The sequence below is a fragment of the Rhinatrema bivittatum genome, chromosome 14, assembly GCF_901001135.1.
Source record: "Rhinatrema bivittatum chromosome 14, aRhiBiv1.1, whole genome shotgun sequence".
Lineage (NCBI taxonomy): Eukaryota > Metazoa > Chordata > Amphibia > Gymnophiona > Rhinatrematidae > Rhinatrema > Rhinatrema bivittatum.
The window spans coordinates 950,991-965,562 of NC_042628.1; the positions used below are offsets into that span (position 1 = coordinate 950,991).

The following is a 14,572-nucleotide window of genomic DNA, read 5'->3' on the forward strand; positions in this document are numbered from 1 at the left end:
ACTTACATTCTCACTTACACATTTATTGATAAGGTAGACTAAACGTTCAGCTGAGGAGGGATAGGACAAAGCTTTGTAAAATCATGAATTTAAATAGCATGGATAAATGTAAATTGCTTATTTACTCTTTCAAAAAATACAAAGACTAGGGATGCTCCATGAAGTTAGTATGTAGCACATCTAAAACCAATTGGAGAAACTTCTATTTCACTGAACACACAAGCTCTGGAATTCATTGCCAGAGGATGTGGTTAAGGCAGCTAGTGTAGCTGGGTTTAAAGACAAGGTTTGGAAGTCCATAGCCAGATAGACTTGAGGAATAACCACTACTTGTCACCTTTGTTAGGAACATGGGATCTGTTTACTGTTTGGGATCTTTCCAGGTACTTGTGACCTGGATTAGACACTGTCAGAAACTGGATAGTGGGCTTAATGAACCTTCAGTTTGACCTGGTATGGCAAATCTTATGTTCTTATCTTGTCAGAACAGACCTCCATGACATTTGTTGCAGATTTATTTGTTTGACTTATATTGAGCTTTTCAGGCACTTCAAAGTGGATTTTTCATACATTTCCTACTTCACCTCTTCCGGGTATCCTGTACTATTCCTGATGCTGATGCCTTTTATTTAATGACTGGTTTTCCTTCACACGTGCATCTTGAGGGCAGTCCACTTAGAGGACCAACATGCTGGGTTATGTGTTGATTAAATGAATTTCTAAAATGTTTTGTTATGTGTTTGCCTTTTCAAACTTATGCAGCATTTCTACTATTTTTTGAAATGTGGCTTTTGCATTTGTACTCTGGCTGTGGTCACCAGCTGTTCTTATGTATTAGTGATGGCCTCTATCCCTCTTTCAGACCCTGTTATCCAGATTCCTGTGCATTTGGCGGAGTAAGTTAGATTCTCTGTTCCTTTTTTTTCTCCATTTTCGTAGTTCTGTGTCCCTAAAGGGTTGGGGTGGGAAGGAGCTGTCAGATCTCAGCTATAGTAGCCAGTTCTTAAGATCCTGTGGGTAAGGACCATGGAGGTCAGGGTCCATGGATGTTCTGCCTTTGTAGGGCGGGGGTGGAGGATATAGAACGTAGCCTGGAGGAGTGGACGAGATAATCCGCTGCCTCTCAGAAGGAACTGGTAAAATGTCTTCCTGTCCATACCCCAGAGCAGTCTAGATGCATGGGGACAGAGAAGAAAAGCTTCACTGACACTGCTGCTGCTTTAACCCAGTTCCTCAGTATTTCTCAGTCTCCTGTCGATGGCAGAGATGCAAAACCTGCAGTCTGGAGACTTAAAAAAGAAAGAAAACTAGCTGTTTGCTCCTGGATGTTAGGTGCCATGAAGGACCTGTGGAGCAGAGGAGTTAGTGAACCTCTCTTTGACTCAGCCCATGGACAGTGAGAAGACCGAAAGCCAGTGTGTTGGTTCTCTTGTTTTTCCCCAAGGAGATTGCACTCTCCCCCTCCAACAGCAGATCAGGGACGTATTCTTGCTTTATTTCTACTTGTGTTTTTGTGGGGTTTTTTTTTTTTTTTTAAAGGATGGCAGTAGACAGGGAGAAGATTGAGGCTTTGGCTGCTGGAAAGGCTGGAGACCGGTTCTTTCCACCACAAACTGTTTTGGGGGACTCCCACTTAGCCCAGGTAGTGTGGATGCACAGCCGGGGTCAGGGCTTATCTTCGCAGGAGGAATCCCTCTGAGGCCGAGTAGCGCATGTGACTTGGATGCATAGGCCGGGGTCAGGGCTTATCTTCCCAGGAGGAATCCCTCTGAGGCCGAGTAGCGCATGTGACTTGGATGCATAGGCCGGGGTCAGGGCTTATCTTCGCAGGAGGAATCCCTCTGAGGCCGAGTAGCGCATGTGACTTGGATGCATAGGCCGGGGTCAGGGCTTATCTTCGCAGGAGGAATCCCTCTGAGGCCGAGTGGCGCATGTGACTTGGATGCATAGGCCGGGGTCAGGGCTTATCTTCCCAGGAGGAATCCCTCTGAGGCCGAGTAGCGCATGTGACTTGGATGCATAGGCCGGGGTCAGGGCTTATCTTCCCAGAAGGAATCCCTCTGAGGCCGAGTAGCGCATGTGACTTGGATGCATAGGCCGGGGTCAGGGCTTATCTTCGCAGGAGGAATCCCTCTGAGGCCGAGTAGCGCATGTGACTTGGATGCATAGGCCGGGGTCAGGGTTTATCTTCCCAGGAGGAATCCCTCTGAGGCCGAGTAGCGCATGTGACTTGGATGCACAGCCGGGGTCAGGGCTTATCTTCGCAGGAGGAATCCCTCTGAGGCCGAGTAGCGCATGTGACTTGGATGCATAGGCCGGGGTCAGGGCTTATCTTCCCAGAAGGAATCCCTCTGAGGCCGAGTAGCGCATGTGACTTGGATGCATAGGCCGGGGTCAGGGTTTATCTTCCCAGGAGGAATCCCTCTGAGGCCGAGTAGCGCATGTGACTTGGATGCATAGGCCGGGGTCAGGGTTTATCTTCGCAGGAGGAATCCCTCTGAGGCCGAGTAGCGCATGTGACTTGGATGCACAGCCGGGGTCAGGGTTTATCTTCCCAGGAGGAATCCCTCTGAGGCCGAGTAGCGCATGTGACTTGGATGCATAGGCCGGGGTCAGGGCTTATCTTCCCAGAAGGAATCCCTCTGAGGCCGAGTAGCGCATGTGACTTGGATGCATAGGCCGGGGTCAGGGTTTATCTTCCCAGGAGGAATCCCTCTGAGGCCGAGTAGCGCATGTGACTTGGATGCATAGGCCGGGGTCAGGGCTTATCTTCGCAGGAGGAATCCCTCTGAGGCCGAGTAGCGCATGTGACTTGGATGCATAGGCCGGGGTCAGGGCTTATCTTCCCAGAAGGAATCCCTCTGAGGCCGAGTAGCGCATGTGACTTGGATGCATAGGCCGGGGTCAGGGCTTATCTTCCCAGGAGGAATCCCTCTGAGGCCGAGTAGCGCATGTGACTTGGATGCATAGGCCGGGGTCAGGGCTATCTTCGCAGGAGGAATCCCTCTGAGGCCGAGTAGCGCATGTGACTTGGATGCATAGGCCGGGGTCAGGGCTTATCTTCGCAGGAGGAATCCCTCTGAGGCCGAGTAGCGCATGTGACTTGGATGCATAGGCCGGGGTCAGGGCTTATCTTCGCAGGAGGAATCCCTCTGAGGCCGAGTAGCGCATGTGACTTGGATGCATAGGCCGGGGTCAGGGCTTATCTTCGCAGGAGGAATCCCTCTGAGGCCGAGTAGCGCATGTGACTTGGATGCATAGGCCGGGGTCAGGGCTTATCTTCGCAGGAGGAATCCCTCTGAGGCCGAGTAGCGCATGTGACTTGGATGCATAGGCCGGGGTCAGGGCTTATCTTCGCAGGAGGAATCCCTCTGAGGCCGAGTAGCGCATGTGACTTGGATGCATAGGCCGGGGTCAGGGCTTATCTTCGCAGGAGGAATCCCTCTGAGGCCGAGTAGCGCATGTGACTTGGATGCATAGGCCGGGGTCAGGGCTTATCTTCGCAGGAGGAATCCCTCTGAGGCCGAGTAGCGCATGTGACTTGGATGCATAGGCCGGGGTCAGGGCTTATCTTCCCAGGAGGAATCCCTCTGAGGCCGAGTGGCGCATGTGACTTGGATGCATAGGCCGGGGTCAGGGCTTATCTTCGCAGGAGGAATCCCTCTGAGGCCGAGTAGCGCATGTGACTTGGATGCATAGGCCGGGGTCAGGGCTTATCTTCGCAGGAGGAATCCCTCTGAGGCCGAGTAGCGCATGTGACTTGGATGCATAGGCCGGGGTCAGGGCTTATCTTCGCAGGAGGAATCCCTCTGAGGCCGAGTAGCGCATGTGACTTGGATGCATAGGCCGGGGTCAGGGTTTATCTTCGCAGGAAGAATCCCTCTGAGTCCGAGTAGCGCATGTGACTTGGATGCATAGGCCGGGGTCAGGGTTTATCTTCCCAGGAGGAATCCCTCTGAGGCCGAGTAGCGCATGTGACTTGGATGCATAGGCCGGGGTCAGGGTTTATCTTCGCAGGAGGAATCCCTCTGAGTCCGAGTAGCGCATGTGACTTGGATGCATAGGCCGGGGTCAGGGTTTATCTTCCCAGGAGGAATCCCTCTGAGGCCGAGTAGCGCATGTGACTTGGATGCATAGGCCGGGGTCAGGGCTTATCTTCGCAGGAGGAATCCCTCTGAGGCCGAGTGGCGCATGTGACTTGGATGCATAGGCCGGGGTCAGGGCTTATCTTCGCAGGAGGAATCCCTCTGAGGCCGAGTGGCGCATGTGACTTGGATGCATAGGCCGGGGTCAGGGCTTATCTTCCCAGAAGGAATCCCTCTGAGGCCGAGTAGCGCATGTGACTTGGATGCATAGGCCGGGGTCAGGGCTTATCTTCCCAGGAGGAATCCCTCTGAGGCCGAGTGGCGCATGTGACTTGGATGCATAGGCCGGGGTCAGGGCTTATCTTCCCAGAAGGAATCCCTCTGAGGCCGAGTAGCGCATGTGACTTGGATGCATAGGCCGGGGTCAGGGCTTATCTTCGCAGGAGGAATCCCTCTGAGGCCGAGTAGCGCATGTGACTTGGATGCATGGGCCGGGGTCAGGGCTTATCTTCGCAGGAGGAATCCCTCTGAGGCCGAGTAGCGCATGTGACTTGGATGCATAGGCCGGGGTCAGGGTTTATCTTCGCAGGAGGAATCCCTCTGAGGCCGAGTAGCGCATGTGACTTGGATGCATAGGCCGGGGTCAGGGTTTATCTTCGCAGGAGGAATCCCTCTGAGGCCGAGTAGCGCATGTGACTTGGATGCATAGGCCGGGGTCAGGGTTTATCTTCCCAGGAGGAATCCCTCTGAGGCCGAGTGGCGCATGTGACTTGGATGCATAGGCCGGGGTCAGGGTTTATCTTCGCAAGAGGAATCCCTCTGAGGCCGAGTAGCGCATGTGACTTGGATGCATAGGCCGGGGTCAGGGCTTATCTTCCCAGGAGGAATCCCTCTGAGGCCGAGTAGCGCATGTGACTTGGATGCATAGGCCGGGGTCAGGGCTTATCTTCCCAGGAGGAATCCCTCTGAGGCCGAGTAGCGCATGTGACTTGGATGCATAGGCCGGGGTCAGGGCTTATCTTCCCAGGAGGAATCCCTCTGAGGCCGAGTAGCGCATGTGACTTGGATGCATAGGCCGGGGTCAGGGCTTATCTTCCCAGGAGGAATCCCTCTGAGGCCGAGTAGCGCATGTGACTTGGATGCATAGGCCAGGGTCAGGGCTTATCTTCCCAGGAGGAATCCCTCTGAGGCCGAGTAGCGCATGTGACTTGGATGCATAGGCCGGGGTCAGGGCTTATCTTCCCAGGAGGAATCCCTCTGAGGCCGAGTAGCGCATGTGACTTGGATGCATAGGCCGGGGTCAGGGCTTATCTTCGCAGGAGGAATCCCTCTGAGGCCGAGTGGCGCATGTGACTTGGATGCATAGGCCGGGGTCAGGGCTTATCTTCCCAGGAGGAATCCCTCTGAGGCCGAGTAGCGCATGTGACTTGGATGCATAGGCCGGGGTCAGGGCTTATCTTCCCAGGAGGAATCCCTCTGAGGCCGAGTAGCGCATGTGACTTGGATGCATAGGCCGGGGTCAGGGCTTATCTTCGCAGGAGGAATCCCTCTGAGGCCGAGTGGCGCATGTGACTTGGATGCATAGGCCGGGGTCAGGGCTTATCTTCGCAGGAGGAATCCCTCTGAGGCCGAGTGGCGCATGTGACTTGGATGCATAGGCCGGGCTGTGCTCACTTTGGGCCACAGTCCAGGGCCATTGTTTACTTCTGTGGGGGATAATTCCTCTAAGACTCAGTAGCACGCACGTGTTGGCGACCTCTGAGCACAGGAAATGCTGACGAGCCTGTTCGCACCACGCGAGTTGCTTAAACACAGTGTGGCTGTGTAAGAAGTGCGCATGGAGAGGAAGGAGCTCGAAGTGAACTGGGGCAGAGGACATGGGCAGGAAATCCACCCGATCGGCAGTTCTGCCTCGCAAGCCGAGATTAGGGTAATTTTACAGCCATCTCCTACACTGTGGGGAAGGATGTGACGGGGGCCTTTGTTTCTGCCACAATTATTTCAGACCTATTTCAATTAATTTGTAACCTATCATTAAAATCATCCATTGTACCTGAAAACGAGAAGGTGGCCAATGTAACCCAGACACTTAAAGGGCTCCAGGGGTGAGCCTGACTTCAGTGCCGGGAAAAATCATGGAAACTGTTAAAGAATAAAATCACACAACATTTGGATAGACCTGGTTTAATGGGACACAGCCAGCATGGATTTACCCAAGGCAAGTATTGCTTCAAAAATCTCCTACATATTTATTCACGTCGTGAAAAAAAAAAAGATGTGAACTGGTAGATGTGGTGTATTTGGATTTCCAGAAGGCGTTTGACAAAGTCCCTCATGAGAGGCTTCTAGGAAAACTAAAAACTCATGGGATAGGATGCGATGTCCTTTTGTGGATTGCAAGTTGGTTAAAAGACAGGAAACAGAGAGTAGGATTAAAGGTAAACAGTGGAGTGCCTCAGGGATCTGTACTTGGACCAGTACTTTTTAATATATTTATAAATCATCTGGAAAAGGGTATGGTGAGTGAGGTAATCAAATTTTCAGATGACATAAAATTATTCAGAGTAGTTAAATCTCAAGCAGATTGTGATACATTACAGGAGGACCTTGCAAGACTGGAAGATTGGGCATCCAAATGGCAGATGAAATTTAATGTGGATAAGTGCAAGGTGTTGCATGTAGGGAAAAATAACCCTTGCTGTAGTTACACAATGTTAGGTTCCATATTAGGTGCTACCACCCAGGAAAGAGATCTAGGCATCACATACATTGAAATCATCTGCTCAGTGTGCTGTGTCAGTCAAAAAAAAACACTTTAGGCGTTATTAGAAAGTGCAATGTGAATAAAACAGAAAATGTTAAATGCCTCTGTATTGCTCCATGGTGAGACCACACCTTGAATACTGTGTACAATTCTGGTCGCCGCATCTAAAAAAAAAATATAGTTGCATTGGAGAAAGTGCAGAGAAGGGCTACCAAAATGATAAAGGGGATGGAACAGCTCCCCTATGAGGAAAGGCTATAGAGTTGAGGGCTGTTCAGCTCGTTTTTTTATTCGATTTTATGTTTTATTATGCATGTTTTAGGCCTTTTACAGACCTTTTGTACATCGCCTAGGATACAGGTGATTGATAAATTCTAAATAAAGATAAAGAAAAGAGACGGCTGAGTGGGGTATATGATAGAAGTCTACAAAATCATGAATGGACAGTTATTTACTATCTCAGATCACGGAGTGCCCCCTAGTCCTGGTAAGGTAGCTCATTTAAGACAAATCGGAGAAAATTCTTTTTCACTCGGTGCATAGTTAAGCTCTGGAATTCATTGTCAGAGGATGTGGTTATGGCATTTAGTGTAACTGGTTTAAAAAAGTTTGGATAAATTCCTAGAGGAGAAGTCCATAAAGTGTTATTAATCAATAAGGAATTGTGATTTATTTAATGTTTGGGTATTTGCCAGGTACTTGTGACTTGGATTGACCACTGCTGGAAACAGGATACTGGGCTTGATGAACCCTTGGTCTGATCCGCTATGGCATGTTTTTTATGTCTTTTTATATTCTTAATCTGTTGCTGTGGGTACTCTGTGGTGCTCCATTTGAACTGTTGAAGAGGGCGTCTCTCACCGAGAAAGTAGTCTCTGTGGTGCTTATTTGGCCAGAAGGATTTCGGAGCTTAATGCCTTATTGTGTAGGGACCCTTTTTCTTCAGATTTTGGAGGCAGGGATGTCATTCCACACTGTGCTTTCTCTTCTGCTGAAGCTACTCTGTCTTTCACCTCAGTCTGACAGTAGAGCTCCCTGATTTTTCCAAATTTGGATTCAGTAACGCTGAATGCGAGGGAGCATCACCTGTTAGGCATACGTTGGGCATTGTTTAAGTATCTCAAAGTTACCAACGGTTTTCTGAGGTCAGATCCCTGGTCATTCTGAGGAGAGGCATCCAAGGCTACAATTGTGCAGTGGCTGAAGGAGACATTTGCAGGGCTCGACCACTTCCTGAGGAACTGTGTCCCATGCTACTAGGGCACAGGCAACCTCTTGGCTCGAGTGTCGGCTAGTCTTTCCACAGAAGAACGGGTAGACCGCCGCTTTCACCAGATATTACCAGTTGGAGGTCTGGGTTTTGGTGAGTGCTCTGCGAGCGTGTCTGTCACATTCCCACTTAGTTTATTTAGGGGAGCTTGGGTGTATCTCATGCATCTGGAGTGATCTGGGGTATGATTGGATTGGCCACTGTTGGAAACAGGATGCTGGGCTTGATGGACCCTTGGTCTGAACCAGTATGGCATTTTCTTATGAACAGTAAAGGAAAATTGGTTCTTACCTGCTAATTTTCGTTCCTGGAATACCACAGATGATTCTCGTTTTCGGTGTGTAAATAGTACAGAGTTTGTTGCTGGTTATAAAGTTTTATCACCCATACTTGTTGGAAGAGCTCTGCCTTTCCTCCTGCTTGGTTTGAGAGGGTTGAAGCTAATGTTTACGGTTAATCTCATCTTGGCTTGGGTACAGCTCATACTGAGGGACTGCAGGTGGCAGGGTCAGTAAGGCTTTTCTTGCTGGTTGAGAGAGAGAACCCATGCGTCTGGACTGATCTCTGCTGTTCCAATAATGAAAATTAGCAGGTAAGAACCAATTTTTCTGTAAAGGTTTGGGCCTCTGGCCCTTGAAGGCACTTTCTGCTTGGCCTATTTGGAGTAAACGAAAGCTTTGCTCCCTTCCTTCAGTACAGTTCCAGAAGCCATATTAGTCTTGCAGGAAGCTCTAGTAGTATTACTTTGTGAAACCTTTATTTAAAGGAATATTATAGTAGTACATTTTTTGGGGTTTTTCCAGATTGCAAAAAGAGACCCCTGTGCTCTCGTTTTCATGTACTACTGACACCTTTCTTGATGGCTTTTTAAACAATTCAGGAATCTGGAAGTGTGAAAGCTCTCGTCCTCTGCATGGGAGACTACCTATGGTGTTGCAGTGACTTGGCCTGTGTCTTTCTGGGGGAAATTACAGGGGTTGCGTCCAGGAATATCACAGGTGTGGGGGTGCATGGACTGCATTGTGGACCACTAGGGGTTCTGGGACTGCATCTTGGGATATTAGTTAGCAGAGTTCCTGGGACTATAGATGGAAGGAGTCCTGGATTGTTGGAGGTCCCAGGATATTGCAGGTTTGAACAGCTGGATCAGTGTCTTGGATTGCTGAGGGTCCTGGAATTTAGAGTTGTGGGGGTGCTAGGATCAAGTGACTGATATTTATTATTCGCACTCTCTCTGCTCAGCATTTGTATAATTATTGTGCACTGCTTGACCTTTTTGTAGTTGAGGTAATTTTAATCTCACCAGCATCTCCCACGAGTGCAGTGTGGAAGAAGGTCTCTGGTATCCTACAGCTTTTCTAACTGAGAATTTGTGTTCTCCTACTTGCAGGCCGTCTTTCCTCCCTGATCCGAGTGATGGCAGCCTGTATGTTTTGGGTGGGAAGAACAAAGAGGGGTTAATGGTGAGTAGGAGGACGGTGTGGTGGGAAGATGGCTTTATGGCGGTTACATGAAGGGGAAAGATTGGATCCCATAGAAGAAGGCAGGAAACTCTGGTTCTGAAGAGCCACAAACGGGCCTGGTGTTCAGGATATCCCCTGTGATTATTTAATTTTATTTATTTATTTGAGTTTTTTCTATACCGGCATTCATGAGAGTATCACATCATGCCGGTTTACAATAAACAGGGGGTGTGATAAGTTACAGTAAAAGAAACAAATAACAGGTGCTGAACGAAAACAATTACAGTTACAATAAAACAGGGAAAAGTACAACTAGGAGCAGAGAAAGGTGATAGGAATTTCACAGAATATATTAACCAAACTTTAACGGAATGCATTTACAGAATTTATGGTATTTACTACAACATGTCATTGCCATTTTGTAGTTTTCTGCGTAAGGGTAATGACTGGAAGTTGGTTAGAGGTGAGTTAAGATTTATTCGAAGTCTGGGAAGGCTTTTTTAAATAGCCACGTTTTGAGTCTTTTCCTGAATGTTGGGAGGCAGGGTTCCTGCCGCAGCTCCGGTGGGATGGAGTTCCAGAGAGGAGGTCCTGCTGTAGAGAGAGCCCTGTCTCTGAGGGTTATATGATGGGAGGTTTTGGAGTGAGGTACCTGTAGAGATTCCTTATAGTACTCTCTTATGGGTCTGGAGGAGGTATGTTTTTTGAAAGGGATTTGTAGATTGAGCGGCGCATATTGTTGGATAGCTTTGTATATTGTGGTGATGGACTTATATAAGATTCTATAATGAATCGGCAGCCTGTGTAGGTCTTTGAGGATTGGGGAAATGTGATCTCTTCTCTGTGTATTTGTGAATATTCTGGCTGCCGTGTTTTGAACCATCTAAAGAGGTTTAGTATGTGATGATGGGAGACCTAATAATAAAGAGTTGCAATAGTCTAACTTAGAGAAGATTATTGCTTGTAAGATTGTTCTGTAGTCATGAGCGTGGAACAGTGGTTTTATTCTTTTTAGGACATGCAGTTTATGAAAGCAGTCCTTGGTGGTTTGGTTTATAAAAGCTTTTAGGTTTAGCCGATTATCGATGATCGCTCCTAGGTCTCTTACTTGTGCTATTTGTAGGTTTGCTGAAGGATTTGTGGTGATGTTGCTGTTCTCCGTGGATATGAGAAGGAGTTCCGTTTTTGAAGAATTTAGGATTAAGTTCAGACTGGAGAGGAGGGAGTTGATTTCTCGAAGGCATGTTTCCCATAGGTCTAGGGTTTTTTTGATGGATTCTTTGATAGGGATCACTATCTGGACATCATCAGCGTATAAATAGTATTTTAAGTTCAGTTTGGTTAGTAACTGGCAGAGAGGGAGAAGGTAAATGTTAGAGTGTAGGTGAGAGGGATGAGCCTTGCGGGACTCCTAGAGATGAAGGGTAGCGCTTAGATTCTTTGTTGTGTATTTTGACCTTGTAGCCTCTATTTCTCAAGAATGTATTGAATCAGGCCAATGCTGTGCCTGTTATGCCGATGTTCGATAGCTGGTTTAGGAGCATAGCGTAGTTAACAGTGTCAAAAGCGGCTGAGAGGTCCAAGAGGATCAATAAATAGGCCTGATCTTTGTCGAGGCCCATGATGAGGTAGTCTGTTAAGGAAATAAGAGGTGATTCGGTACTTAATGATTTCCGGAAGCCATATTGAGAGGGGAAGAGAATTTTGTGATCCTTAAGGTAGTCTGATAATTTAGTGTTAACTAGTTTTTCCATGACCTTGGCTATGAAAGGGAGGTTGGAGATTGGGCGAAAGTTGGTGGGGTCTTCTGGATCTAGGTTTGGTTTTTTCAGGAGCGGTTTGATAGAAGCCATTTTAAGGTCGTCTGGATAGATTCCTTGGGATAAAGAGCAGTTGATAATGTCTGCCAGAGCTTTGGAGATGGTGTCTGGAATACGAAGAAGCAGTTTGGACGGGTGAGACGCAGGTTTCATTTTTTTCATTACTCTTAGGATCTCTGAAGTTGTGATAGGTTCGAACGAGTTGAGAGATGTTTTTGTTAGGGTGGAGATAGGGTATTGGGCGTCAACTTTGTTAGAAGGTTAGTGATTTTGTTGCTGAAGAAGATGGCCAGCTCCTCTGCTTTTTCTTGAGCTTGGTTGAGCGGAATGTCCGGTACGTGGATTTGAGTTAGGTTGGAGACGTAGGCAAACAGAGCTTTAGTGTCAAAAATCAGGTGATGGATCTTATGAGCGTAGAAGTCTCTTTTTGTTTTTAACGTGGAACTCTTGTAGCGGTGGAAGGCAAGTTTGTAGGCGGAGAGGGAGGACGCTGTTGGTGCTTTGCGCCATTTGCTTTCATTCTGTCTAAGGGAGAGTTTTAGATTTTGAAGTTCTTCATTAAACCATGGTTGTCTTTTAGAAATGTTGTGTTTGAGTTTTTTTAGTTGTCAGTGGACAGAGTTTGTTTGCCGCCGTTTCTGTTATATTGTACCATGAGTGAAGGGCTGAATTAGGAGTGGAAACATTTATGATGGGGAGTTCTAAGACTAGGTGATTGCAGAGGTCATCGGAGGAGCATGATTTCCTGTAAGTGAATTGTTGTTGAGGGGCGTGTTTTGTTACTCCTGTTACTCCAATATGCATGAGATAAATTTGCATATACTGAGACTCCATGGTATGCAATCTTATGTCATGCATCTTCATTGCAGATGATTGGCTGTGGGGTCCCTAGGATAGGTTTGGGAAGCCTGTTTTTCAGAGGATAAGATGTGTGGTACTAAACACCATCTGAGATGTGAATCAAGGTCCAATAGTCCTGGGCCATATGGGGCTCTGCAAAGCATGTGATATGGAATGGGTTTTCTCAGAAAAGCAGCCTTTCACATGCTTAATGTTACCCTGTGTATTTTGTTTTTCCACCAGAAGCTTCCATTCACCATCCCAGAATTGGTGCAGTCCTCTCCGTGCCGCAGTTCAGATGGAAGCCTGTACACAGGTAGGAATCCTGTAAGAGCGGATGTGTGGGCAGAATAGGAGAACTTAATGACATCTTTCTGTCGAGATTAGTTGTGGAAGCTCTGCATGCGATGCCAGCAGTGCTACATGTGCTACAGTGACAGACAGCTCACTGGTAGATGCAGATAATCTGCTCTCTAGTTTGCATTGTGTGAGGGGTGGGGGAGAGGAGGCTGTGTGCGACCTAGGAATGCAGGATGTGGATGTGTTTTGTGTGACAGAAGGACAAGATTTTTCTGCATGCAATGCCAGCAGTGCTACAGTGACAGGCAGCTCACTGGGAGATGCAGATAATCTACTCTCTAGTTTGCATTGTGTGAGGGGTGGGGAGAGGAGGCTCTGTGCGATGTAGGAATGCAGGATGTGGATGTGTTTTGTGTGACAGAAGGACAAGATTTTTCTGCTGCATATATATGTAAGGAAAGATTTATTGTCACTAGGAAAGAAGCAGGACACCTGGTTTGTTGTGGATCCAAAATCTGGAGAGAAACAATCAACTTTATCTACAGAGTCTTGGGACAGCCTAGGCCCTTCTGCTGCATTGCTTTATTTTGCACGGACGCGTAAGTACAACTCTGAAAGATGTGCAGTCCCATCCCCAGGATGATGGAGGGGAGGGTGGGGTGGATGTGCAGCCCCAGGAGAGTGGAACACGTTTCTGAGTTTATGGTGACTCTTCCATTCTCTTGCCAAGGATCGATGCAAACTGATTGATGAGCAGAAACCTGTACCAGTGGCTTCTGAGGAAAGTGCTAGCTGGGATTGTTTTTCTGTACAGTAAATAATGAGAAATGTGCCGAGGCACTGCGGCTCTCACGTGGGCTCCCTCCTTTTGTAGAGTACATGATCACCATGTATGACACCAAGTCTCGTGAACTGCGCTGGAATGCCACGTATCGGGATTATTCTGCTGCACTCTACGATGAGACTTGGGAATACAGTGAGTACTGCTGTCCTTACGGAGGATGCAGCTCTGTACCTTGCTGCTTACCATCTCCCCTCTGGAGCATTATTGCATTACTGCTGTATCCTGTCTGGAAACAAGAGAGCGTTTTCCCTGTCTGAGGGGTTCTGGGAATGGCATTCACTCATCTTCCTCATTCTCTTCTGCTGTTCTCGCCTTTTCAAGTATCCCCTGGTGTACCCTCTGCAAATGCTTTCTGTAACGCCACAAACGTCTATTACACTACTGGTTAAAATTCACTCTGATCTTGCCCATTGGTTGGATTTTTCAGATTTTTTTTTTTTCAATCCTTCATACTGGGTCAGACCGAGGGTCCATCAAGCCCAGTATCCTGCTTCCAGCAGTGGCCAGTCCAGGTCACAAGTACCTGGCAGGAACCAAACAGTAGATAGATCCCGTGCTGCTAGTGTGCAGTGATGATTAGTGACTTTTCCCAAGTCTGTCTGGTTAATAACAGTTTAGAACTTGTCCAAATCTTCTTTTTTTTAAACCCAGTTACACCAACTGCTTTTACCACATTCTCCAGTAAATAATTAGTGCTTAATTGTGCATTGAGTGAGAGAGGATTTGTTTTAAATCTGCTACTTACTAACTTCAGAGTATCATCTAGTTTTTGTATTTTTTTAAAGAGTAAATAACTGGTTCATATTTACTCATTCTATTCATGATTTTATAGAGCTTTGTCATATCCCCCCTCAACCATCTCCTCTCTAAACTGAACAATCCTAACCTCTTTAGCCTTTCCTCATAGGGCAGTTGTTCCATCCCCTTTTATCATTTTGGTTGCCCTTTTCTAGTTTAGCTATATCTTTTTTTTTTTTTTTTGAGATGCAGTAATCAGAATTGCACGCAGTCTCTGTTTTATTCTCCATTCTTTTCCTAATAATTCCTAACATTCTGTCTGTTGTTTTGACCACTGCTGCATAAAAAAGAACAACCAGAGTGGAGCTTGTGGGAAAGTACTATGTTTGTAACCATTTGTTTATATTGTTCTGTGCAACTATTTTATATTGTTTGATGTGACTCCTAA

At 47.4% G+C, this 14,572-nt stretch overlaps 1 protein-coding gene across 1 annotated transcript in view; it reads left to right on the top strand.

Annotated features, from left to right (window-relative positions):
• ERN2 (endoplasmic reticulum to nucleus signaling 2) overlaps positions 1-14,572 on the top strand; it is a 58,814-nt gene that overhangs the window by 10,007 nt on the left and 34,235 nt on the right. Inside the window, exons 3-7 of the mRNA XM_029577195.1 lie at positions 863-896; positions 9,510-9,582; positions 12,486-12,558; positions 13,019-13,141; positions 13,417-13,518. Coding sequence (XP_029433055.1) covers positions 863-896; positions 9,510-9,582; positions 12,486-12,558; positions 13,019-13,141; positions 13,417-13,518 — 405 coding nt within the window. The remainder of the gene's footprint in view (positions 1-862; positions 897-9,509; positions 9,583-12,485; positions 12,559-13,018; positions 13,142-13,416; positions 13,519-14,572) is intronic.